At 47.8% G+C, this 23,866-nt stretch overlaps 1 protein-coding gene across 1 annotated transcript in view; it reads left to right on the top strand.

The window, feature by feature from the left end:
- EPHB1 (EPH receptor B1) overlaps nt 1-22,589 on the top strand; it is a 318,420-nt gene extending 295,831 nt beyond the window's left edge. Inside the window, exons 12-15 of the mRNA XM_065942387.1 lie at nt 8,905-9,054; nt 15,702-15,895; nt 17,717-17,872; nt 21,192-22,589. Coding sequence (XP_065798459.1) covers nt 8,905-9,054; nt 15,702-15,895; nt 17,717-17,872; nt 21,192-21,300 — 609 coding nt within the window. The 3' untranslated portion in view covers nt 21,301-22,589. The remainder of the gene's footprint in view (nt 1-8,904; nt 9,055-15,701; nt 15,896-17,716; nt 17,873-21,191) is intronic.
- The last annotated feature ends 1,277 nt before the right edge of the window (nt 22,590-23,866 follow it).

Raw genomic sequence — 23,866 nt, 5'->3', positions numbered from 1 at the left:
AAGCAGTGGGGCCAGATGAACTCTCTCAGAAGATGGAGAGATGGAGAGTGTTTTCATGCAAATTCCTGGCATCCTAGGGAACTAGGAACAGCCTCTTTATAATATAGACTCAGTTGCAATCCAGCAGCCAGAAGCCATTTCCACTGGCTGTTAGAAGCCGGTAACGCTAAGAGAAAGATAACCTTTTCAGCGTAAACTTCTTTTCCTTCTAGGCTGATATGGGTCTTATCTGGAGAAAAAATCACTTTGCTGATTAGGTTGGGAAAAATGGGTCAGTGTACTTTCAGAGTGCTTTAAATAGAGACATTCATTCTAAAATGCCTTCTTAATTTAACACTTAGAATCATGTTAGGTCTCTGGACACCATGCAGTGGACAGGAACAGGGGAGCAGGAGAGCGTGTCCCGTGGATGTACCCTGAGGGCAGGGGCATCGGGTTCTGAAGTGTCTACTGAGGGCTGCAAGGAGCCCCTTCTGGACAGATGCCTCATCAAAGCTGCTCAACGACATGTTCAGGACAGTCACTGCTGCTGGCAGTGTTCCACTTGCCACTCCAGAGGGCTGCTTGTTATAGATGATGTAAACTTCACCTCAGTTAACCCTCTGTTTCCCTCGGGCCTTAAAAACACTTAATGGAAACTTTGATGAAGCCAGCTTATTGGCCTTTCCCCCCACCATTTTAAGATCTTTTGAGGTTCCGTGCAGTAAGGCAAATACTTGCCATATATAGGCTACCATTCCCTCACTTGTGGCAGGCTTCGCTCAGCAGTCATGGCACTTTTCCTTGCTGAGTCCAGATGAAGCCTTAGAATCCTTCTCAACCCAACTGTTAACAATGACCAGAGTTGGTATTTGAGATAAGACTTCACTCAATCCATGACTTAACGCTTGATTGGTCTATGCTAGTGATTCTTAAAGTGTAGGAGCCACATTGAAAATTTGTTTGAAATGTAAATTCTCAAAGCCAGCCCCAGAGCTAGTACAATCGAAAGTCCAGGTTAGGGCCGTGTGATGTGTGTTTTAACAGGACCGATTCTGATGCACATTCGAATTTGAGAACCACAGCTGCAGACCAATGCGTGTGCTCAATGACCACTCATTAGAATCACCTGAAGCATGTTAAAACTCACCAGTGCTTGGGCACCATTCCCAGAGATTCTGAAGAAATTGGATCACCTATTGGCATTTTAAAATAATAATAGTAATGACCTTCCCCAGAGTGATCCCAGAAGCAGTGCTAGGTTTACTGGGTATGTCAGGAAAAGATATTGACCCGGTCTTCAGCTAGTGCTATGTGATTAAGATGCAGCTACGCAGGCCTGGACTGACCACCTGGGTCTGCAGACACTGCTAGCAGAGTGAGGGTGGGTTCTCCCTTGGGCGTGTCACCATCATCATCAGAGCTGCCTTCTGACTGTGGTCCTCCGAACCACATCAGTGGAAGCACCAAGGACCTGTCCTTGAAGTCCCCACCCTACAGCGCTCATGTTGCTAGGCAAAGGGCAGTCCTTCAGGAAGTGGGCTGATCAACAGCACCGAGGAGATATTACAGAAGGCCCTGTGGTTTATCTGCTGGGCTTCCGCCTTAATGTTAGAAAGTTCCCTCACCCCCAAATCCCACTACCATCACCCGTCCACCCCCCCAGTAGTAGCCCGTGGTGGACCTGGGAATTTAACAGCAATATTTTTAAATAGTGCCTGATAAAATGGCATATACTCAGTGTATCCATTTCCTTGGGCTGCTGTAACAAAATACCACAAATTCAGTATTAAGAAGAGGTGGCAAGAATACCCAGAAGAACTATACAGAAAAGATCTTCATGATCTAGATAACCATGATGGTGTGATCAGTCACCTAGAGCCAGACATCCTGGAATGTGAAGTCAAGTGGGTCTTAGGAAGCATCACTACGAACAAAGCTAGTGAAGGTGATGGAATTCCAGTTGAGCTATTTCAAATCCTAAAAGATGTTGGTGTTAAAGTGCTGCCCTCAATATGCCAGCAAATCTGGAAAACCCAGCAGTGCCACAGGACTGGAAAAGGTCCATTTTCATTCCAGTCCCAAAGAAGGTCAATGCCAAAGAATGTTCAAACTACCGCACAATTGCACTCCTCTCACATACCAGCAAAGTAATGCTCAAAATTCTCCAAGCCAGGCTTCAGCAGTATGTGAACTGTGAACTTTTAGATGTTCAAACTGGATTTAGAAAAGGCAGAGGAACCAGAGATCAAATTGCCAACATCCATTGGATCATCAAAAAAGCAAGAGAGGCCAGAAAAACATCTATGTCTGCTTTATTGACTATGCCAAAGCCTTTGACTGTGTGGATCACAACAAACTATGGAAAATTCTTAAAGAGATGGGAATACCAGACCACCTGCCCTGCCTCCTGAGAAATCTGTATGCAGGTCAAGAAGCAACAGTTAGAACTGGACATGCAACAACACACTGGTTCCAAATCAGGAAAGGAGTACGTCAAGGCTGTATATTGTCTTATATGCAGAGTACATCATGAGAAACACTGGGCTGAATGAAGCAGAAGGTGGAATCAAAATTGCTGGGAGAAATATCAATAACCTCATATACATAGATGACACCACCCTTATAGCAAAAAGTGAAGAGGACCTAAAGAGCCTCTTGGTGAAAGTGAAAGAGGAGAGTGAAAAATTTGGCTTAAAACTCAACATTCAAAAAACTAAGATCATGGCATCTGGTCCCATCACTCCATGGCAAATAGATGGAGAAACGATGGAAACAGTGACCGACTTTTTATTATTTTGGGCTCCCAAGTCACTGCAGATGGTGACTGCTGTCATGAAATTAAAAGATGCTTACTCCTTAGAAGAAAAGCTATGACCAACCTAGACAGCGTATTAAAAATTAAAGACATTACTTTGCCAACAAAGGTCTGTCTAGTCAAAGCTATGGTTTTTCCAGTAGTCATGTACGGATGTAAGAGTTGGACTATAAAGAAAGCTGAGCACAGAAGAATTGATGCTTTTGAACTGTGGTATTGGAGAAGACTCTTGGGAGTCCCTTGGACTGCAAGGAGACCAAACCAGTCAGTCCTAAAGGAAATCAGTCCTGAATATTCATTGGAAGGACTAATGTTGAAGCTGAAACCCCAATACTTTGGCCACCTGATGCAAAGAACTGACTCATTGGAAAATACCCTGATACTAGGAAAGATTGAAGTCTGGAGGAGAAGGGGACGACAGAGGATGAGATGATTAGATGGCATCACTGACTCGATGGACATAAGTTTGAGCAAGCTCTTGGAGTTGGTGATGGACAGGGAAGCCTGGCATGCTGCAGTCCATGGGGTTGCAAAGAGTCGGACATGACTGAACTACTGTACTGATCTGAAACAGCAAACAATTTTTTTCTCTCCCAGTTCTGGAGGCTAAAAGTCCAAAATCAAGGTTTTGGCTGGGTCATGTTCCCTCCAGAACCTCCAGAGAGGAATGTGACCCAGGCCTCTCCCCTCATTTCTGGTGGCTGCTGTTAACTCTTGCCATTCCTTGGCTTGTAGATGTGTCACTCCCTTTGCTGTCTCTGTCTTCACTTCGCATGCCCTCTTCCATCTCTGTGTTTTCACATGGCCTTCCTGTAAGGACACCAGGGACTGGATTTAGGGCCTGCTCTAATCCAGTATGACCTCACCTTTTACTTCCTGTTACCCAGCAAAGGGCTGATGTGCATAGAAGCCAATACTATGGCACTAGCATTTGAGAACAGGAAGTTTTATCGTGAGGTCGACCAGCAAAGAGACAGGAGACAGGGCTCTTAGATCTATCTCCCTGATAGATCCAGGGTTGGGTCATAGTTTTACAAATTAGGGGAGGAGGGTTGGTACATGGACCACTGGTGGGGCAGGTTTTGATTAGAGGGTTTTGGAACGTGGCCGTTTATGGTATGGTAAAGGAGCTGCAGAACTGGTCTTCATGAACAGTGAACCCTTAGCTTCTGAAAGGGTTTCAGCATTCAGGTTCCATCATGTCCTGGTCCTTTGGTTCTGTGGGGTGGAGAAACTTTGGTTCTGGGTGTTATTTGAGATCAATAAATTCTCTGCATACAATTCCGTTGTATGACTTTCAGTTTTGCTCCTATTGCCTCTGAAAAATGACTCAGTATCTTGTTAGAAACAGATAGGGCCAGATTGTAGCTGGTTCTGTGGTTACAGTTCCATCCCCAAAGACCAGATTTCCAAATAAGGTTACGTGTACTGGTACAAGAATTTAGAAGTTGAATGTATCATTTTTGGGTTTGGTGGGGAGGCAAACTCAACTCACAACACTCCATAAATTCTTGTTTAATGGTAACAATAATATTCTTAGTGGTTTACACATATATATATATATATATATATATATATATATATATATATATATATATATATATATATCATGTTGGATCTTCAAAACAACCCCAGTATGTTTTAGATGTTATAAACCTATTTGAGAGTGGGCATTATGAAATTCAGAGCCACTACATGACGTCTCAGTCATAAACCTATCACTTCAAGGGGATGCCTTCTGCAATATGATTCCAATGATTCTATGACTGACAATACTCAATATTCATCAGTGTCTGGATTCCTGTAATATCTCCACTAAGACTTTGTCCACACCTGATGGTGGAGAAAAGTACTGTAGCAGTGCCCAGACAGCTAGAAACATTGCCTTTCTGGGCATCTCTACACTGAATAGCTAGGAAGAGAAACCTGTAGTTTTCACACTGTAATCTGAAAAACTCCACAGTCGGTTGGGTGCTAGAACCAGAGATATGAGCTATACCTCTCTAATGTCTCTGCAGCAAGGCAGCGAGCTGGCTGGGCGGCCTTGGGGATCTCTATCACCCGAGAGTGGGGCAGAGTGTCATTCCTGTCAGGTTCCCGGCAGGGTGCTTGCCCTGTGCTGCATAGATGTTTATTGCAGGCTGGCTGAGCCTGAGGACTACAGTACCTCTAGGCTGAAACCTTCTACCTACTGGCATCACTGTTAGTTGTAGGTGTGGCTGTGTGTTTTTAGCAGGTGCCCCTGAATGGCTGGGTTATAACTAATCTGCTGCCAGACGTCACTTTCTAGTTTATCAAATCACACACACAGTCTTTGTAGTTGGTCTCATACCTGAGTTAAGGCATGATTATTCTGAAACAAACTTCTGGAAGTGTCATACTTGTGAAGAATGCCGAGCCTTCCCTGGAAGGTCAGTGTATGAAGTACACCGATGATGGCGAGCTGCCTTCCTACCCTTTTCTCTTCTCTCTCCCCCATGTCCCAACAGTGACTCCTATAGCAGCTCTAGGGAACCTAGTCCCTGGTCCCTGCAGAATGCACACCTGTGCCTTCAGCATCCCTGGGGGACATCGAGGCATCTGGTGCTTGGAGGAACCCATGCAGGGGACAATGCTCTCTTCAAGCCCAGTGTCAGCCCCTCGGGCCCACAAGGGTGCAGAATCCTTCCAGTGGGCCTCAGCTGTTGTCTGCCCCCTGAGAATTCATCCCTTGTGCTTCCTCCCATCCAGCAGAGCAGATCACTCCTTCCTTATCCCTCTTCCTCATGCCTCCATTGGCAAGAACCAGGACCTTCAGAGCACTTGGCCATCACAGGGGCACCTTGACCTTGGTCTTTCTGGTCCAGGCTTCTCTTCTGGGAGAAGGACCTTCCTCATGTGAAGAAGGCCCGACAGCTGCAGTGACATTCTGCTTCCTTTTCACCTAATCCCTTGCGTGGGGCTGGTCACCATCCTCTACATTAATAGATTTTCTTTCATGTAATTGAAGATGAGTTAAATAATCCATCATAATTACCTCTGAGCATCTGAAGGCAATGCTGATGATGTGATGTTTGCAAAGCCGAGAGGGAACTCTAAAACCCCCGGGGAAGAAACCACCCAGCCCCTTCCCTACCGCCTACCTGCCTGGAGGTCAGCGGCCCCTGCTCTCTTGGTGGGGGGACCTTTGTGACAAAACTGTCACCTGCCTGTCCAGGGTCACTCTTCTCAAAGGCTCTGCCACCTTCTGGGGTGGAGGCAGGGTGGTGACAGGCCGAACTCTGTGTTCAGTGAGGCCCAAGAGTGCAAGGTGGCAGGAGGGCTGAGGCACCTCGCCAGCGGGCCTGGTACTGCCAACTCACATGCAGGAGGGAGGTGCAACAGCTGTCACAGCGGGCCCTGGGGTCTGCCCCAGACTTGGCAGAGAGGACACCTTCAGACTCCCAAATCGCCTCTTTGAAATTCAGGAGAAGCACGCTTTCGTCTCCCTTCTCCGTTCCCTTACACAAACAGGCACAAAAGATAAGCCCTGACTCCTATCCACAGACCCACATGACCAGATTTTCTCTGCTTCTCACTCTCTCTCACACACACTGGTAAGTTTTCACTCAGAGTCTCATTGCCTCTCCCTCTCTCACACACACAGCCTGACACTAATTAAATCCTGCTCTCTCCTACATTAAGTAACCTGGGTGTATTGTATTGAGAGACCCTCTGCTCCAGGGGTGCCCCAGGTCCTCTCTGGCTGTGGCAACATCCCCCACCCAAAGGGGGCGCTCAGCATGGGATCTCTGAGTTGTCAGACACTGTGTTTGACAACTCCTGGTTCACTGGCTGGATTTTCCACCTCTCTTCCCAACCATGGTACCGAGGAGATAAAACCAATAAATTCATTCATGTTTGGGGGGATGGTGAAAACAGAGCATCCTGTTGCCTCCGCAGCCTGAGCCAGCCCTCCAGGCATTTGTCACGTTGCTGGCATTTGAGTTGAGGACTCTCCCACCACAAAAGCCTGCCACAGTCCTGGGGGAAATCAGGACTGTCTTCGTTGCGGAAAGCTGGATGTGTGCCTGGGGAGGTTGGGGCCAGAATGCCTTCGTTCCTCCCAGACCCCAGCGAGGAAGCCAGATAAAAATACACTTTGCAGTTTGCTCCTTTTTCTCTCACTAGTGCTCAGATTAACCACTTATGCAATTTTAAGGTATTTTTTGCTGAAGTCCAATGTGTATCTCTGGTGATTTGAACAGATCATGAGAATGGTCAGTATAAAAATAGCCTCCTTCAGTCAAGGCAGGGGGCAGATGAGAAGGGGTTGGAGGGAGCTGTAGGCCTCATGTATTATGGAGGCAGAGCCCAGGTATCTCAACGGAGCTGGGGCAGTGAAGTCCAGTGTTTGGCGTGAAGACTTAAAAATGAGGATCGTTTTTTTCCCTAGAGGATGATGAACTCTGCCCCCGTGAGTGGCATCAGTGCCCGAGAGAGCTGCCCTCTCTATATATCCCCCTTCAGAATACCATTCTCTGACCACCCTACATTACTGGCAGTTACCTTCCTCCCTGCTACCTGCTACCCACAACATCCGCCTGTGCTCCTCTCTGCCTGGACTTCCCTCCTCCACATGCTCTGCCTGATTAACTAGTTACCAAGTGGATAGCATGGACCCTCTATGCCTGGCCCTGCCCCAGCACTGGATGGATGGATAGTAACCCCATTTTCCTCATGACAACCTGACTATGTAAGTGTGGTCATTACCTCCATTTTGGTAACAAGAAACAGAGGCACAGAGAGGTTAGGTAACTTTCCCTAAGTCACACAGGTAGAAAGGAACGGTACTGGTATCCACATCTGGCCAAAGGCTCCAGAGAACTGGCCCTCTGACTGTTCCTGGCCAGCTTCCCAGAACCCTTCCTGTGTTAGGGAGTCTCCTCCAGTTCTCACACCCTGTACCCCCCTCCGCCTCCCCCTCATCACTTTCCATCTTGTTAACAGTACGTATGGAGTTTCCATTTCTTGTCTGCCTTCCCATGCCCCCTGCAGCTTCAGGGCAGAGCTCCTAGCTGGCTCAGCTCTGGGACACCAGCTCCTCAGGAAGGGCCTGGCACAACAGTGCCCACTGCCTATCTGTTGACAGGGCGCATGTACAAATGGATGGATAGCAATCCCTTGCTTCTCAGGTGGCTCAGTGGTGAGAAACTTGCCTTCCAATGGAGGAGATGCAGACTTGATCCCTGGGTCAGAAACAGTCCCTGCAGGAGGAAATAGCAACCACTCCAATATTCTTGCCTGGGAAATCTAATGGACAGAGGAGCCTGGAGGGCTACAGTCCATGGGGTCGCGAGGAGTCGGACATGACTTTGTGGCTGAGCTGGTAAAATAGGCTGAGATCTGGCAGACAACCTGAGGATGAAGCCGAGAGCCAAGCTGGAAACTTCCTGTGGGAGGGGGGCGGGGTGGCGTGGCTGGAGGGTAAGACCGGGAAACAAACCTAAGAGTGGCCGGTTGGGAAAGTGTCTGCAGCTCTGGGTGTCAGCCTCACAGAAGGGCAGGGAGGAGAGCCAGCATCTTTCAGTGCCGGGCGGGGAAAACCAGGGGCAGCCGGGGCCGCCTGTAGACTGCAGAGTGAGGACGGCCTGTCCCCCGGGGCTGGAGCACAGGGTGCGGGGGGCAGGGGGTGATCTTGTGGTCGGGAGTGTCTGGAGGTATTACCTTCACTGTCTTCCTGTTTTGCTTGCTTAGCTCCCTTCTGACCCAAGTGTTGTGACTCGTACGTACAATACTGTGGGTCAGCAGAGCCGCACCTGTCACGGCTCCCGTAGATGATCTCACACAGTGTGTTATGGTAATGCCTCTATGTTAGTTTCACTGTTCCTCTCACCCGCGGTGACGGTAGAATCAGGACATAGGGAACTGAGGGGTGAATGCAACCGCAGGCCCAGTCACCACCTCTGGTGTGGAGCAATGTGGCGTGCCCACACGTGGTGTGATTCCTCTGCCTAGGAACCCCGCTGTCCTAGTTCGCAAGACATCGGGGTAGGGGTGGAAGGATGGACGTGTGTGCCCAGTTTATTGTTACTGACTTTCAACTGGGGACTCAGTGGTTGGACTGACCAGGCTTCTCCTTCCCCCAGGGAGGCAAGATCCCCGTGAGATGGACAGCTCCAGAGGCCATCGCCTACCGCAAGTTCACGTCTGCCAGTGATGTCTGGAGCTACGGGATTGTCATGTGGGAAGTCATGTCATTTGGAGAGAGGCCCTACTGGGACATGTCCAACCAAGATGTAAGTGTCAGCCGCTCCTGGCTGCTGCCACCCTCACCCCAGGGGTCCCAGGGCTCTGGCATGCCAGGCCCACCTGGTTTCTCACTGGGCCTCGGGTCCTGAATGTGAAGTGTCTGGTGCAGGGGATGCAGGGACCTCCTTTGCACCAATGTTTGAACTAATCAAGAACCCAGCACAGAGATGTGATGGTTCCTATGACCCCAAAGCCTGTAAATGTGACCTGACCAATCTGAGAGATGATGGGCTGGTTCTGAATGGCCTGAATCATGAATAGATTAGGTCCAAAGTTGACCATGGAATTGTACCCTTCTGCCAAGCTCTTGCCTGTGTGCCCTCTGTCACCATGTGTGATGGAGAGGAAGCAGTGCTGGTTGCCTGGCAGGACCTGGCTTCCAGCTGCTCTGCTCTGACAGATGCGCTGTGTTGAGCCAGCGGCAGCTTTTGTCTGTGACTTCTGTGTCTCAGCTCTAAACGGAGGAGTTCGTTGTAAAGGTCCTTCTTTCCTGAGAATCTGCTCTTCTGAATCCTTGGCACCTGTCGGTGAAGGAGGTGCTGATCAAGAGTCCCAGATCTGGTCATCTCCATATGGGTCTTGGGAGGGGACCAAGCTGAGTGGTCAGCAACACCCCTCCCTGACCCCCAAGGGATAGGGAGACAGGAAAGAGAAGCATCATCTGAGATACTTTTAGCAGAAGCATTTTAGGGGTGTTCCAGATGGGACCCTTTGCTCCATAATTACCAAAAAGTGGATAACCTTTTGTGGATGACTTGCTTCGATAAGGTCACAATCAAAATCCTACCTTGATTCCCCCCACCCCATCCCTGGGACCGCTCCTTCTTGTGTTCTAAATATATACAGTTCCTTTGGGGCTAAGGGGATCGAAGTCTGCAATATCTGCATTACCTCTGTTCTCACTTGCTCTTCCCATCACTGGGGAGCAGTTATTATCTTCCCCAACTTCCAAGGAAAAAGAGACAGGGCTGGCCCAGTCCAGATGGGGAAAACAGCCACCCCAGAAGCACTTCCATCATGGGCGGGGGCTCCCAAGGCTCTGGTAAACTGGAGAAGTTGGCCCCCAACCAGTCCTCTGTGCAGTCAGAGGTTGGCTGTTGCTCAGAAGGTTGAGAAAGGTGGTGACCTGGGCACCCAGAAAACACTTTCTAATGAGACAGAAGAGGATCTGGGTGCTTAGTGATAATGCCCCCTGCTCGGGAGGGTAGAGTGACTTCAGCCCAGAGCAGGCAAAACAGCTGTCTCCTCAGCCAGGTTCTACTGCCGATCATGGGTGGTATCTAGATCCTCTATTATCTCTGATTCTCCATGCTTTGCCTCTGCTCCCGTAGCCTGTCGAATCAATAAGTGTCGGGGTTGATGCCGAGGCTGCTTTCATGAAATCAGCTGCACCCTGGTTCCGTCCACACTGTCAGCTAGATGAGTAATAAATGTTAGCCAGAAAAAGCAGACCCATTTTGCCCTGCCCAGAGACTGTAATCCGATTAAGAACAATTCAGCACATGTGGAATGGATTAGGGAACTCTGACAGGCAAGATTTGACATTCAGGATGTTCTCAGCAAATGTATTCACCTCTGCTGAAAACAAATGGAGTTTCTGATATTAGACTTTCAGAAATCCCAAATTATTCACTCAACAGACACTCAGAGTTTGCTAACTGTGACTAAGCATTGTGCTCACTGGCTCTATTCTTTGGGGGTTTACAGTCCAACACCATATACATAGGGCTCTGGGAACATTTGGGGGTAGGTAAAGAAGGTTTCCAGATATTTAATGCTTGAGCTGGGCCTCAAAGGGAATTGGAACATCTGCAAAGGAGCAGTTTTATTCTCCTTTCGTTTTTTGTTTTTTTTCCCTAAAATAAAGCCTTTCACTATTTTGCCAAGTACCAGTCTACTCTCTGTGGAAGGCAGAGAGTGACTTTTGCCCATTCAGAAGCATCCCCCGACCCGGCCTGAGAGAGACCAGGAGGGGCTCCCGGCTGCAGCCCGACTCATCAGAAACCACTGAGGTGGTGGCAGTAAAGGATTTTACAGATGACAATTGAAAGGCTTTAAGAAAGAGAATTGCAGAGGCAAGTCGGAGTGCTGGTAATTGGGCTTCCAGAGCCCAGGAAGTTCTTTGAACATGTACAGAGAGTTTGTCAGCCAGAGAGAGAACTTGGAAGTTCTACTGCTTGGATCTGATTGACAGAGATAATGAGAGTGGCAGTGTCTGTGGAGAGGAGCTGCGGTTTTATTGAAACATCAGAGCTCAACTTAACCCCCTCTGCCCTGGATCCTCCACTGCTCTGAGCTCCTCCACTTCACTCTCCACATGGAAGGTCGAGGAAGCCCGCCCACCACCCAACTCACTAATGAAAAGTGCATGTCTGGGGGCAGTTGGGAGGCCCGCTGGGGACAGGAGGGCAAGGGGAGGGGTCCTGCTCCTTTCACAGAGGAGCACCAGCCCTGGGCCCCTGGTCCAGACTACCTGCCCCTCGTCCCCACCCAGCCCCGCACCTGCCATCCCAGGGTACAGGTGAGCAAAGGCAGCCCACCGCACCTGTTGCTGTAGACCATTCAAAGTGAGTCAGGCCTGCTCCGTAACAGCTCCCGAGATGCTCTCACTGCCGCACTCACCATCAGCTTCTCTCTGGAAATACCATCTGATCTCATCTCAGTCGCCAGTCTTTCAACATCCATTTATCTCATCCTGCGTGGATCAAGGAGAGGGGCCCAGGCAGAAGTGAAGTGAAAGTCACTCAGTCCTGTTCGGCTCTTTGCAACGCCAACGACTATAGCCTGCCAGGCTCCTCTGTCCATGGAATTCTCCAGGCGAGAATATGGGAGTGGGTAGCTGTCCCCTTCTCCAGGGGATCTTCCCAACCCAAGGATAGAACTCAGGTCTCCCACATTGCAAGTGGATTTTTAACAGTCTGAGCCATCAGGGAAGCCCAAGGGGCCCAGGACTTACTCTGATTTTCAAGTCTGCTCAGCAGGATGCCCTCTGACCCCAGGTTTGGGTCACATCTTTGTTCACAAGTCAGACGCAGTCGGATGCAGTCACTGGTATTGGGACTATAAATCCCAATTCTCCTGCCTCCTCTTGGCTTTCTCCACAGCTGCCAGTGAGACAGGTGTGACAAGGAGTGATCCCAAAGCCCCATTAGAGGACCACAAGTACTTTTTTGAAATAATGATGCTTTAATTTGAATATAACTTATATGTACTCAGATAATTTAGAAAACACCAATCCTTAAAAAGAGAATAAAAATCTTCACATGTATAGTGCTTCAAGGAAGGACATAAGTAGATGAATGTTTTTGTTTAGTAGCTCAGTCATGTCAGACTCTTTTGAAACCCCATGGACTGTAGCCCACCAGGCTCCTCTGTCCTTGTGATTTCCCAGGCAAGAATACTGGAGTGAGTTGCTATTTCATTCTCCAGGGGATCTTCCCGACCCAGGAATCAAACCCAGGTCTCCTGCATTGGCAGGTGGATTCTTTACCACTTGGGAAAAATCATAGATTAATGTTACCCATATACCAACTAATGATTTGATATTTTTTCTTTGGAGCAGAGAGTAAAGCTTTTATTTATTAATTTTTTGTATGTGTAAGAGGCATCACTGCTCCCAAAGTATCTACTCGAGCAATAACAGCAAAGTTGTCCAGAAGAAATAGCAGATGGAATCAAGTCCAGTTTTGTAAGCAAAAGAAGGTGAGACACTGGGAGAGAGGTACTATTTAACAAGTCCCCACACATTCTTGGTGCTTTCCAAACACCATCTTCCTAAACCTCCAGATGGCTGGTAGCAGAACAGCAACACTCTCTGCAGAGAAGACCTCCACTGTAATAGCCATGGCCACAGTGACGGCCTCCATGTGATGATGGGATCCTCTCCATGACTCTCATGTTTGGCACTCAACGCACACCGCCTCCTTGTATCTGTGCAGTTTCAGGAAGTCAAGTGACTCTCCCATGTTTCTGGAGCTAATAAGAATTGGAGTTAGTATTTTAACCCAGATCTCCAAGGTCTGTGTGCTCAATGGCAATGCCACACCATTACCAACACCATGCGTGGGCCTTCAGACCTGCAGGGAGGAGGAATCAGTGACTCTTTGATGTCCCCTTGCAAAGAAAGTCAGCACATCAAACAAAGAGAGGAAACACAAAATCAAACACCAGAACAGTCTTCCGAAGATTCTAAAGAGGTGGTGTGTAGAGGAGACAAGGGCAAAGCGGCTACATGGCATCCGGTCTAAAGCTCCCAGACAGAAGAGTCAGAGCATGCCAGTCTCTCGATGCTGTGCCAGGAGCGCTTAGGTCAGCTGGTCGCACCTCTGAGCTGTGCCCACAGAAGGGCTTTGCCTCCAGTGCCCCTTCTGCCTTTGGGCAGACAGAAGAGGAATCTTGTTTTGGGGAGCATTGGTGTATGGGAATCTGGCCATGAGATAATTTGAGCAACGAGGCCAGCAGTTTAGGGGAACATGAGCTGCCTTGCATTGGAAGACTTTGGGGGGCCCAACCCCCTCAAAGAAGTTGAATCTGGACACAAACCCCTCCTACCGGCCCCACCAGCTTGTAAATTAGGCAATCCAGAGCTTATGGAGCCATTCAGCGGGTATTCCCTCTTGTCCCCACGCTGAGTGGGAACTCTGTGACTGAGCCCCTCCACCTGACTGCCTGGAAGGAGCTAGAAAGGATGCCCCATTACTCACCCTCTTGGGTTACTTGGTTTAGCTGCCTGCATACCCCCATTTCCTACCATGAAGACATCAAACAGCTCCAAGGACTGTTCTCCAGGCTGAGATCACTGTGGCATTCCCACGGAGTCTGAAAGAGTGGGCTTCAAGGTGTTCAGAACTTAAACTCAGATACCTCTATTCCCAGCCCTGTCCCTCCCTAGCTGCATGCCCTCAGGTAAATGACTTCCCTGATTGCATGTTCATTTCCTCATGGGGGAAATAGGGCTAAAACGGACTCCTGAGAAGGTAACAGGTAATCTCATTGACAACAGTCTGGCCGAGATAAACATTTGTTGGTGGTATAACGTATTATTCAAAAGTTGCTGGTTTTTTATAAAGTGATCATGTTGGTATGGTTTGTGTGCTTGTTTTTCTGAAACATTGTGGATTTTTTTTTGCCACATTGAATAGAAGTAATAATACACCTTGATTATCTCGATTGACTTCAGGTTATTATATTATCTCATTCCCCCTCATGCCCTGAATACCATGCATAGAATTTGTAACAGTATAAACTAATCAAGAATATTCACTTTCTGACCAATTTACAAAGTAAAAAAAAAAAAAAGAATAATCAGTTGAGATGAATCTGACATTTTTTAAAGTAGAAGCAAAAATACCTGAAAATTCCTGAGCTCCAAATTATTTCCTATGTTGTTAAAGGTCTTTAGCTGTTTATGTTAATGTAAAATCAATGCTTAATTATTATAGGGTATAAACATATAAAGAAACAAAAAGACAAACACAAAGGGCATTCATATTTCTACCCGCCCAGAGGCGTCCACCCTTAGCTTCCAAGGACTTTTCTATGTATGTGTATAATTATTAGTCTTTGGTTTGTTTTAATTCTTGTTTTTCTAAAAAAGTGAGATCATACCATATGTATGATCTTAAGTACTTAGGCAGCCTGCTCTTTTGCCTAATATTATAATGGGAGTATATTTCCATTTCAATAGGTACATTTTTGCAACATCTTAAGGCCTGCACTGTATTCCATTCCTTCCATTGTGCTATGAGTGTGCCATAATAAATTTGTATGTTTAGCACTGGGTCGCTTATAATTATTTTTACTATTTCCAAAACCAGAGAGCAGGTGTAATTAATTTAAATGAATTGGAAGCTGAGAAGTAAAGGGTGCTTACAGATCCTAAAATCTTTACAAAGTTATCCTCTGGAATCTGTGAAAATTAACAAAACCTGACTGAAGATATTCATGTTGGATCCCCTTGTTATTTCTATCATTGTCATTGTACTGAACCAGTTTGTTTAAGTTATCTTCTATCGAATTCCTATTGCTGCCTCATGAAGATTAAGGCAGATAATGTCTAGAAAGCATCTAGACAAGATTAAGGCAGATAATGTCTAGAAAGCATCTAGACAAGATTAAGGCAGATAATGTCTAGAAAGCATCTAGAGGGTCCCTGGCATGAAGCAGGTTCTCCATCACACTGTGGTCTCCGCGCCCCACCCCCCCCTTCCCATAGCAGTAGCAGGATGAGGCCCACCATGCTTTGCACATAGTGGGTTCACTGCATTTCTACATGCATTGTTTCATCTGTCCTGGTGCCACCAGCTGCCGGGAAGGCAAGACTGCGCCTGGTATCCTCTCAAAGGAGAATCTCCAACCGTCCTTTAGCAAACATTTCATAGCCATCTAGTATATGTCAGGCCCTGTCCCAGTAGCTGGGGACACAAAGACACAATAAGATGCAGGCCCTGGTTTCTGGGAACTCATGGTCTAGGGGCAGAAGCCAAGTGCCCATAAAGTCTATTATAGTGGGAGGCATAGGGGCACAGAATGGGGACTCCTGGGGCAAGGAGGCTCCACCCTCAGAGGCTCACTTGTGAATGACTGGCTAGTGACTCACTGGCAGTCATGCCTGTTCTCGTGTGTGTCGCTGCAGGTCATCAATGCCATTGAGCAGGACTACCGGCTGCCCCCTCCCATGGACTGCCCAGCTGCTCTACACCAGCTCATGCTGGACTGTTGGCAGAAGGACCGTAACAGCCGGCCCCGATTCGCAGAAATTGTCAACACCTTGGACAAGATGATCCGGAACCCGGCAAGTCTCAAGACTGTGGCTACCATCACCGCCGTGTGAGTCCATTGGAGCAGGGTGGTGCCTCGGGGTGGGGGTGGGGGTGAGGGTGGGGTCTCAGAGTTGGGCAGAGCCCTGAGCAAGGCTGCTAGCCTTCCATCCACTGCGAGCAAGGAGAGATGGCTGAGCTTATCCACAGATAGAAGCAGTTCCAAAACTCTTCCCTTCCTTTTCCCCCTCTACTTTTCTGACATATCCCCTGTCCCCAGCACGGGCTGTAAACAGATGATCAAATAGCTATCTGGCTCTCTATGTCCATTGGCCTCAGATAGACTGGGCACAGACTCTGTAATTATTAGGCTTATCTTATCTGACTGATATGAGACCCCACTTCTGGGCAATTCTGTTTCCAGAAGACACCTTTCAGTGTATGAGGCAGGGGGAGCTGCCGATTTGGAACCTTGGCCAACCTGACGGCAATGGGACAGAGAAATTTAGAGCAGTTGGGTTTGTTACGAGCAAATGCACAGAACTGTCAGCTACTGTCAGCAACTGTCAGCTGTATATCACTCATCTAATTTTCAGAGTTAACTTGTTTTTTAATTCATCCTTTGGACCAGAGTGTATTGGGTGCTTATGTGCTAATTGCCATGACCTTGCTGGCCGTATAGAATGAACAAGATGGACATGCCCCCATGGAGCTCAGAATCATTTAGGAGCAGTACACATTAATCAGATGATTGCCCAAAGATACTCCAATTGATGCTTCGCTGGCCAATGTGGCAGGGAAGTGTGTGATACTTGGAGAGTATACACCTTGGTCTTGCATGAGGGAGGTGACCCTGATGCCTCTTTTTCAGTTGAGAGCTGAAGGGCGAGGATGCATTAGCTGAGTGAAAGCGAGGTAGGAGTAGAGGGTCAGGGTTCCAGCCCGTGCAGAGGCCCGAGCATGTGAAGGACAGGGCCGGTGTGTTGGGAGTGCTAATTGTGAGGAGACGACACTGAGGCTGGCAAGATAGACAAGGGCCAGATGCTCAGAGCCTTGAGGCCCTGTTAAGGCCTCTGAGTTTTCATAGCAATGATTACCCACCGAAGTGGGTCAAGTTTGACATGAATCAGGGGTGGGATGGGGGTTCCTGTCATGATCACATACACCTTTTTTAAAGAGTACAGGCTAGTGTGGACTTGATGTTGAGGGGAGCATGAAGACAGATTTGATAGGAAGACATGGCAGTAACCATGGTAGAGATAGCATCTTGAATCAGGCTAATTGTGTAGAAAGAAGCAAATGAGTTTGAGAGGTTTTGAAAGTCAAATCTTTATGACTTGGTGAGGGGTTGGGCGTGGATGCTGAAGGTGAGGGCGATGTGAAGATGGCACCCTGATTTCTGGATGTGGTACCTGAGGGTCTGCTCTGAGAGGATGCAAGAGAAGGTCAGTGGTGGGCTGGTCTATTCCATTCCTTTCAATCAGTGGAGGACGGAATCAGGAGAAAAGAATGTTACCAATATTGGGGAGGTTGCAGTGAACTTCATATATTTGTAAAAGAACCATGTCTTTGGTTGGTGAAGCTCTTAGATTTCAGTTTACAAAGGAATTGTGATCCTTCTCTTCCCTTCAGACTCCATGCTGTGTCAGTCTGCAGGTCTGGGCTGACTGGCCTGGGGTGGAGTCCATGGACAGGGAGATGGGCCACCTGGCCTTAAGGAGCTGTGCCAGCCCAGAACTGTGTAGAGAAGGAAGGGTCAGCCCCGGTCTCCTCCACTAATCTTCATCCCACCAGGGGCACTGAACCTCCATGAAGTCCACCATCCGCTCAGAGTGTGGCTCTGCCCACACCCCCTGCAGCTGTAGGGTCACTGCTCGCCTCTGTCTCGCAGGCCTTCCCAGCCCCTCCTCGACCGCTCCATCCCAGACTTCACGGCCTTCACCACCGTGGATGACTGGCTCAGCGCCATCAAGATGGTCCAGTACAGAGACAGCTTCCTCACTGCCGGCTTCACGTCCCTCCAGCTGGTCACCCAGATGACGTCAGAGTAAGTGGTGGGCATCGCCTCTGTCCTGCCTGAGGGTGGCGGTCAAGGCTCCCTCGCTGCTGTCCCTTGTGGTGCGGGTCTGGCCTCATCCTCAGAGCCCCACATCGGGATAGAACCAGGCCTGGCAGAGAAGAGCCTGGGAAAGATGGAGGGGTGAGGCGGGGAGGCTGAGATTTATTCCAGGTCCCAAATGAGAGTTCCTCCAAGCCACTGCCATATGTCATTTGCCTAATCACCAAGAGCCCTTCCTTCGTTTAAGTTTTTAAACTCAGCCCATCAAAGAGAGCATCCAGATGGAAAGAACACAGCCAGCCAGCACTTTAAACATCAGAGCAGGAAGAGGCAGAGCACTGATTCAGCAGCAATTGCCCATGCGCCCGGAGCCTGTCTTCATCCTCAGATAGCGCTTGTAAATAAGCAGACGTTTCCAGCCCCCACAAATTATTTTCCAACTGTAGCCCCCACAGGAGTGTGAAGGAATACAAAAACTAAAATTATTCAAATAAGATGAGAGCCAGAAAGGATCTTAAAGACCCATGCAGTCCATCATTTCCCCAAGAATGTTCTGAGCAGCACCCGTTCTGGGAAATGTTAATAGGTTCTCCTTGGAAAAAAGGTCCCATGGTCAAATAAATTTAGGAAATACTGAGTACTTTATCACTCTCCTGGAGATTCACTCCACATATTAGCACTGTAAAGGCCATGAAAAATCCTGAGATAAAGAAGCCCATGGAAAATTATTAAATACCGTGGAACTGTATTTCAGAAGGCAGGGTTTTGTGGCCCTACAGTTTGGGAAATCTGTATCTAGTTCCACCCCTTCCATTCAGAGATTCAGAAAGGCGATGGCGTTAGTGCCTGGAGACTGGGCTGTCAGGAGTGACAGAGGGAACTGAAGCCTGCTTTCCTGACTGCCAGCTCCATATGCTCCCATCTGTCCACCCGGGGACACACGGGGCTGCACTTTGCTGCACTTACACTGAGTCTTCTGAGAGCCTTTTAACTACTGATGCCTGATTTCTACACCCAGCTCTTCTGATTGATTTGGTACATGGTGACACCTGGGCATCCGGATTAATTCTAATGTGCATTGGCTCTAATCTGCATCTGAATTACAGTGGGCAAGAGTCAAATTCTGAACACACATGCATACACACACACACACCGGCAGGGACCTGACCAGCTGCCCTGCTACAGCTGGGGTTGGTGGCCTGTGACACATATTTCCCCTGGTCAGTCTGCCAGGTAATGGACAAACACTGATTGATCACCTGTGCTGTTTCAGACACAGTGCTCTGGGCTGGGATTCCATCCTGGGGCAGGCCAGTTACTGAGTCCCTGGGGAGAGATGGGGGTCTTCCAACTCTAGCAGTTGGGTGTCAGGGGGACAGCTTATTGACCCTCAGCCTTCTGTCCCAGACTCCTAGTCTGCAATAAATTTTCCTAGAGTCTAGCTTCATGTCTCTCAGGTTTATTCCCTCCAGAAATGATGAAACCTCCACTTTCTCCTGGGAAATGGCTTGGATGTCCCTCTAGCCTTGGATCCACTAAACACCAGAATTCATTTTTTCACACTTGAGTTCAATTCCCGGTGATGCCTTAAAAAGCCCTTGCCATCATGAATTGTCATCAGACACCAAAAACAAAAAATAAGCCCTTCCCAGTGGAAAACCAGCTTCCCCATCTTACAGAGCTAAAAAGGATGCCCGAGTTTAGGGGTGGAGTGTGTGTCTGTGAACGCAGGACTGTATCTGATTTGCCACTGTCATGGGATGAGTATGAGGACCTGCATCCCCTGATCCTCCACAAGCCTAAGGAATCAAGTGGAGTCATTCCTTCAGTCTGGGAACAGCCACATGATAAAGAGCTAGGGGAAAAATAAAAGGAAAGTGAAACCGAAAATAAAAGGATTTAGTTCAAAGTTAAGAATGTTCACACACTATTGGAGCAATTTCCTTTGCTTCTTGAGTGATAAAAGGCAGAAAAAGAACATGAGTAACTAAATAAAGTAGATTTCAGGACAATTTGTGAATTCAGAATTCAAGCATACCCCTCAAAAGTATTTGCTGAAAAGACATAGACAATTTGACAATCTAGGCCAGCTACAACCCAAGGGGAGCTGACCACCAGCTGAAAGGAGGGGTTGGGAGGGCCCAGGTGTGGACAGGAAGCCAGCACAGGGGCCTCCTCATGAGTCTCATGTACAGTGTTCAGAGCCATCTGCTCTGCTGGGCCAGGGAGGTCTTCAGGGAATACAGTCAGGATGTTAGAAGAATTCTGAGAACAGCTGTGTAGGGTAACTGAGAGCCAGGCCATCCCGAGTTTGAATCCCAGCTCCACCACTGCTTACCTGCTGTGTGATCTTGAACATGTTACTTAACTTCTTTGAGCCCTGCTTGCCCTGTCTATAAATGTGCAAATAATAATAGTACCCACCTCATTGGTTTGTGGTGAGAGGTAAGTGGAATAGTATATATAAGGCACTTGTCTATTGTCTACCCGCAGGACACAAGTGAGAAATGATCGCTGGTAAATTATTATCATCGACTCTGAGTGGTTTGGCAGTTTTTATGAAATGCTTCCATGGGTATAAATGAATTAGTATATGGCACATGGGAAGCACTCAAATAATGTAATATTATTAGCTAAAGGAAGATGCATGGTCTCCCCAAAGTCAAATATAAGCCACAAACTTGTTCATATTAAGACTCACAGCTCAAAGATGAATCCAGTCCAAATCCCTATCCTAAACATCTTCCTTGGATTCCTGCTTGGGCAGATATTTGAAAGTTATTTTGAGATCACCCTTCTTAAAAATTCATGACATTAAAATTCTAACAGAAGCAGAAAATGGAAACTCAGGGGAAAACATCAGAAAACCAGGCAAGCCCTACATCTTTTCAATCACAATGGGCAATCACTAATTTAGGCAGAAACCTCACCGAATAACCGAAGCCCCATACAGCGTGTGCTTGGAGTGTTAAACAGAAAATAGCAGAGGAAAGTTCTAGTCTGCCTAGGGTCATGGACACAATGAAAGGGCTGCTCCAGAACCTGCAGGTGAAGAAGAATGCACAGCGCTTTCAGGGTCTTCTAAGCTGGAGGGGGCATTGGAAGCAGGGGCCACTGCATGGAGAAATTGAGATTGAGAAAGGGAATATTAAGTTAGATGTTTGCCAGCCTCGGATAAACTTGGGCACATTGGATTCTAAACACATTTCCTTGCCTACCCCACTATTATTAGAAGCTTGCCTTCTGCGATGAATTTTGGCCAGTAGAAAGCACTAATGTCCCTTCTTTGTGGCTTTTTCCCTCCTAGAGACCTCCTGAGAATAGGGGTCACCTTGGCAGGTCATCAGAAGAAGATCCTGAACAGCATTCTGTCTATGAGGGTCCAGATGAGTCAGTCACCAACGGCAATGGCATGACAGCTCTTGTTTTCTGTGGGGAGGAGAGGAAGGAGAAGGACTAGACTCAAGGGGAACCAGAGGTTGACCACTGTGGAATGATCTGGAGAGACTGGCTTCTCACCTGAGAAATGCGTTCTCATAATGAAGCATATGCTGGACCTGTTCCTAATAGGCAACCTTCATTTCTCAGTGACTGGTGCACGTTCAAGGTGCCGTGGGGAACCAAATATGTAAGGATAAAAGTACATAAAGGTGATGTTCAGTGGAAGTGAAGACAAAACAGTAAGCATCAAAGACCCCAAGAGTGAACTCAGCTCGCACCCTGGGTGGGCTGGAGTCATCCACCGACAAGAAGAAAGGGAAGGAGGTCGAGGGAAGAAACAGAAGTAATTTCCCATTTTCTTCCTCACCAATGACGTTCTTTTCTTTTCTCCTTTCGTCCTCCTCCCCACGAGCCCTCTCCCTCCCCGCACATCCATCTCCCTTTGCTCATGATCGTGTAGGGAAGTTTCTTCAAACAAACCCCAGCTCCTGAGACTCCAGTTGTTCTGTCAGTTGCCAAAGGACCTTGCTGACCACTGCATGGGGGATCCGACCAATTCAACTAATGTCTTCATATTGAAGAAGAGATGTACCTTCAATTGAAAACCTTGTTTTTCTTTTGTTTGCATTTTCTGCAAAAAGGAAAAAGAAACCACAGATTGGAAAAAAAAAAAAAAAAAAACCTGTTTCCGTGTGCAAAGGCACACCTATGTATGTCTGTGTTATCAAGTAACTGCTTGTTCGTAACAGATGCAAACAAGAAAGAACTGGGAAGTCTTTGCCCCTGGAAAATCCACAGGGGCTGGAGCATGTTGTCGGTCTGGTTTTCTGATTGGCCCCGTTGGCCTGTTGGCTCAGTGGGGAGAGAGAGTAGGGAGAAATAAAATGAAAAGGGGAAAAAAAATCTCCGGAGGGCTTGCAAATTCAGACAGGAAACAGGTGAGTGGTTTGAATTGGATGCAGTGTGGGCCATTTGAGAATGATACTGACTGATTCGTTATTCTTGGTGACATCTGAAGAGAAGGAGAAGGAAGGTGTTTCTGGAGAATGTTCTTCCACATCCCCCGAACCTAATTCAAGACGGTGAGGAAGAGAGTTCTTCCCCTCGTCTGGGGACTGGCTTGAGCTGTGTGGCATCCGAGGAACGTTTCAGATGTGTCTGTGTTTCTCTGCATTCCTTCCTGTACCTCATTGTTCAATTCACTTTTGTAAATTCCACCTAACATTTAAATATTTTTAATTTCTCCTTTTACCTTAATCTCCTTGCTAATTTTATCTGTCTAATTAAAATGAGCAGAAGCATGTCCGGGTTTACATAGAATGGTGTCAGAGTGTGTATTCCCAGACGCCAGTGGGTCCCTCCCTGTGGTATGGGAGAATCCTTAATAACTGCCTTTCTTCCCCTAATAAGGGGTGGGGGGCACATCCCAGACCCCACGACACCCAAGAAGCAGAATGTGTGAGAACCACTCTCACTGGTGTGACACACACAGACATACAGACATTTGCTCAAGTCGTGTCCGACTCTTTGCGACCCCGTGGACTGTAACCCACCAGGCTCTTCTGTCCACGGGATTCTCCAGGCAAGAACACTGGAGTGGGTTGCCGTTTCCTTCTCCAGGGGATCTTCCTGAGCAAGGGATCGAACTCAGGTCTCCCGTATTGCAGGCAGACGCAGGCAGATGCTTTAACCTCTGAGTCACCAGGGAAGCTAGCGTCACTGGTGTGAAGAAGAGCCAAATAAACGGGAGACTCCAAAGCCTCCAACATACAGCACAAGAAGTCACTGGCAAATTAACATAAACCATCACCAGCAACACAGACTCTGCCCTCAGCTCAGTTTACACACTGCACTGGAGAATTTCACATCCAAGTGAATTTTGTGAAAGCCACTGAAGGCTAATCCAGGCGCTTCCTTGTGGGGTCTGTGAACATGCAGTTGGTGGGGGGTGGGCGGTGGTGCGGTGAGGCAGTGAAAGAAGCTAGGTTTCCCACTTAGGTAATTTCAAACATATTTAAGGTGAGATTAGCCTTTTTACCTATTCTTAGGGAACTTTACCTGCAGAGACACTTACCTTCAAGTCCCTTTAGAGAGGTTCATGGGCCTGGGGATATGGCTCTGATGCAGGGGGGGCCCATCTGAAAGCTCCATCCTTTGCTTCGCAGGCTACTGGGAGAAGATGATCCAAACTGTCTCAGCAGACTGGCATATGGCTGCAAAGGGCCCCATCCAGCCATACAGCAGGTAGAGGAGAGAACCTCCCTCATTAATAGCTCACTAATTCCATGCATAATTTGTGAATTATCCCCAAAGACCTCAATCCATGCCATGTCTCATGAGCCTAGGCAATTTGGCTAATCTATTCTCAGTTTTCCACAGGAATGAATTCTAATTTGTCACCACATTTCTCAAGCAGCCTTCTGAACCCAACATCCTCACTGTGACTCCACCAAAGCCAGTTCACCTCCACCTCCTGGCTGTGAACAATGCATGATCAAGGTGAGGGTCACGGCAAGCCCTTTGGTTAGGTGTGTCCATAAG

The sequence above is a fragment of the Muntiacus reevesi genome, chromosome 8 (assembly GCF_963930625.1).
Source record: "Muntiacus reevesi chromosome 8, mMunRee1.1, whole genome shotgun sequence".
Taxonomy (NCBI): Eukaryota; Metazoa; Chordata; class Mammalia; order Artiodactyla; family Cervidae; genus Muntiacus; species Muntiacus reevesi.
Note: the sequence above shows the minus strand (reverse complement) of the source record. Positions and strands in the feature narration are given on the sequence as shown.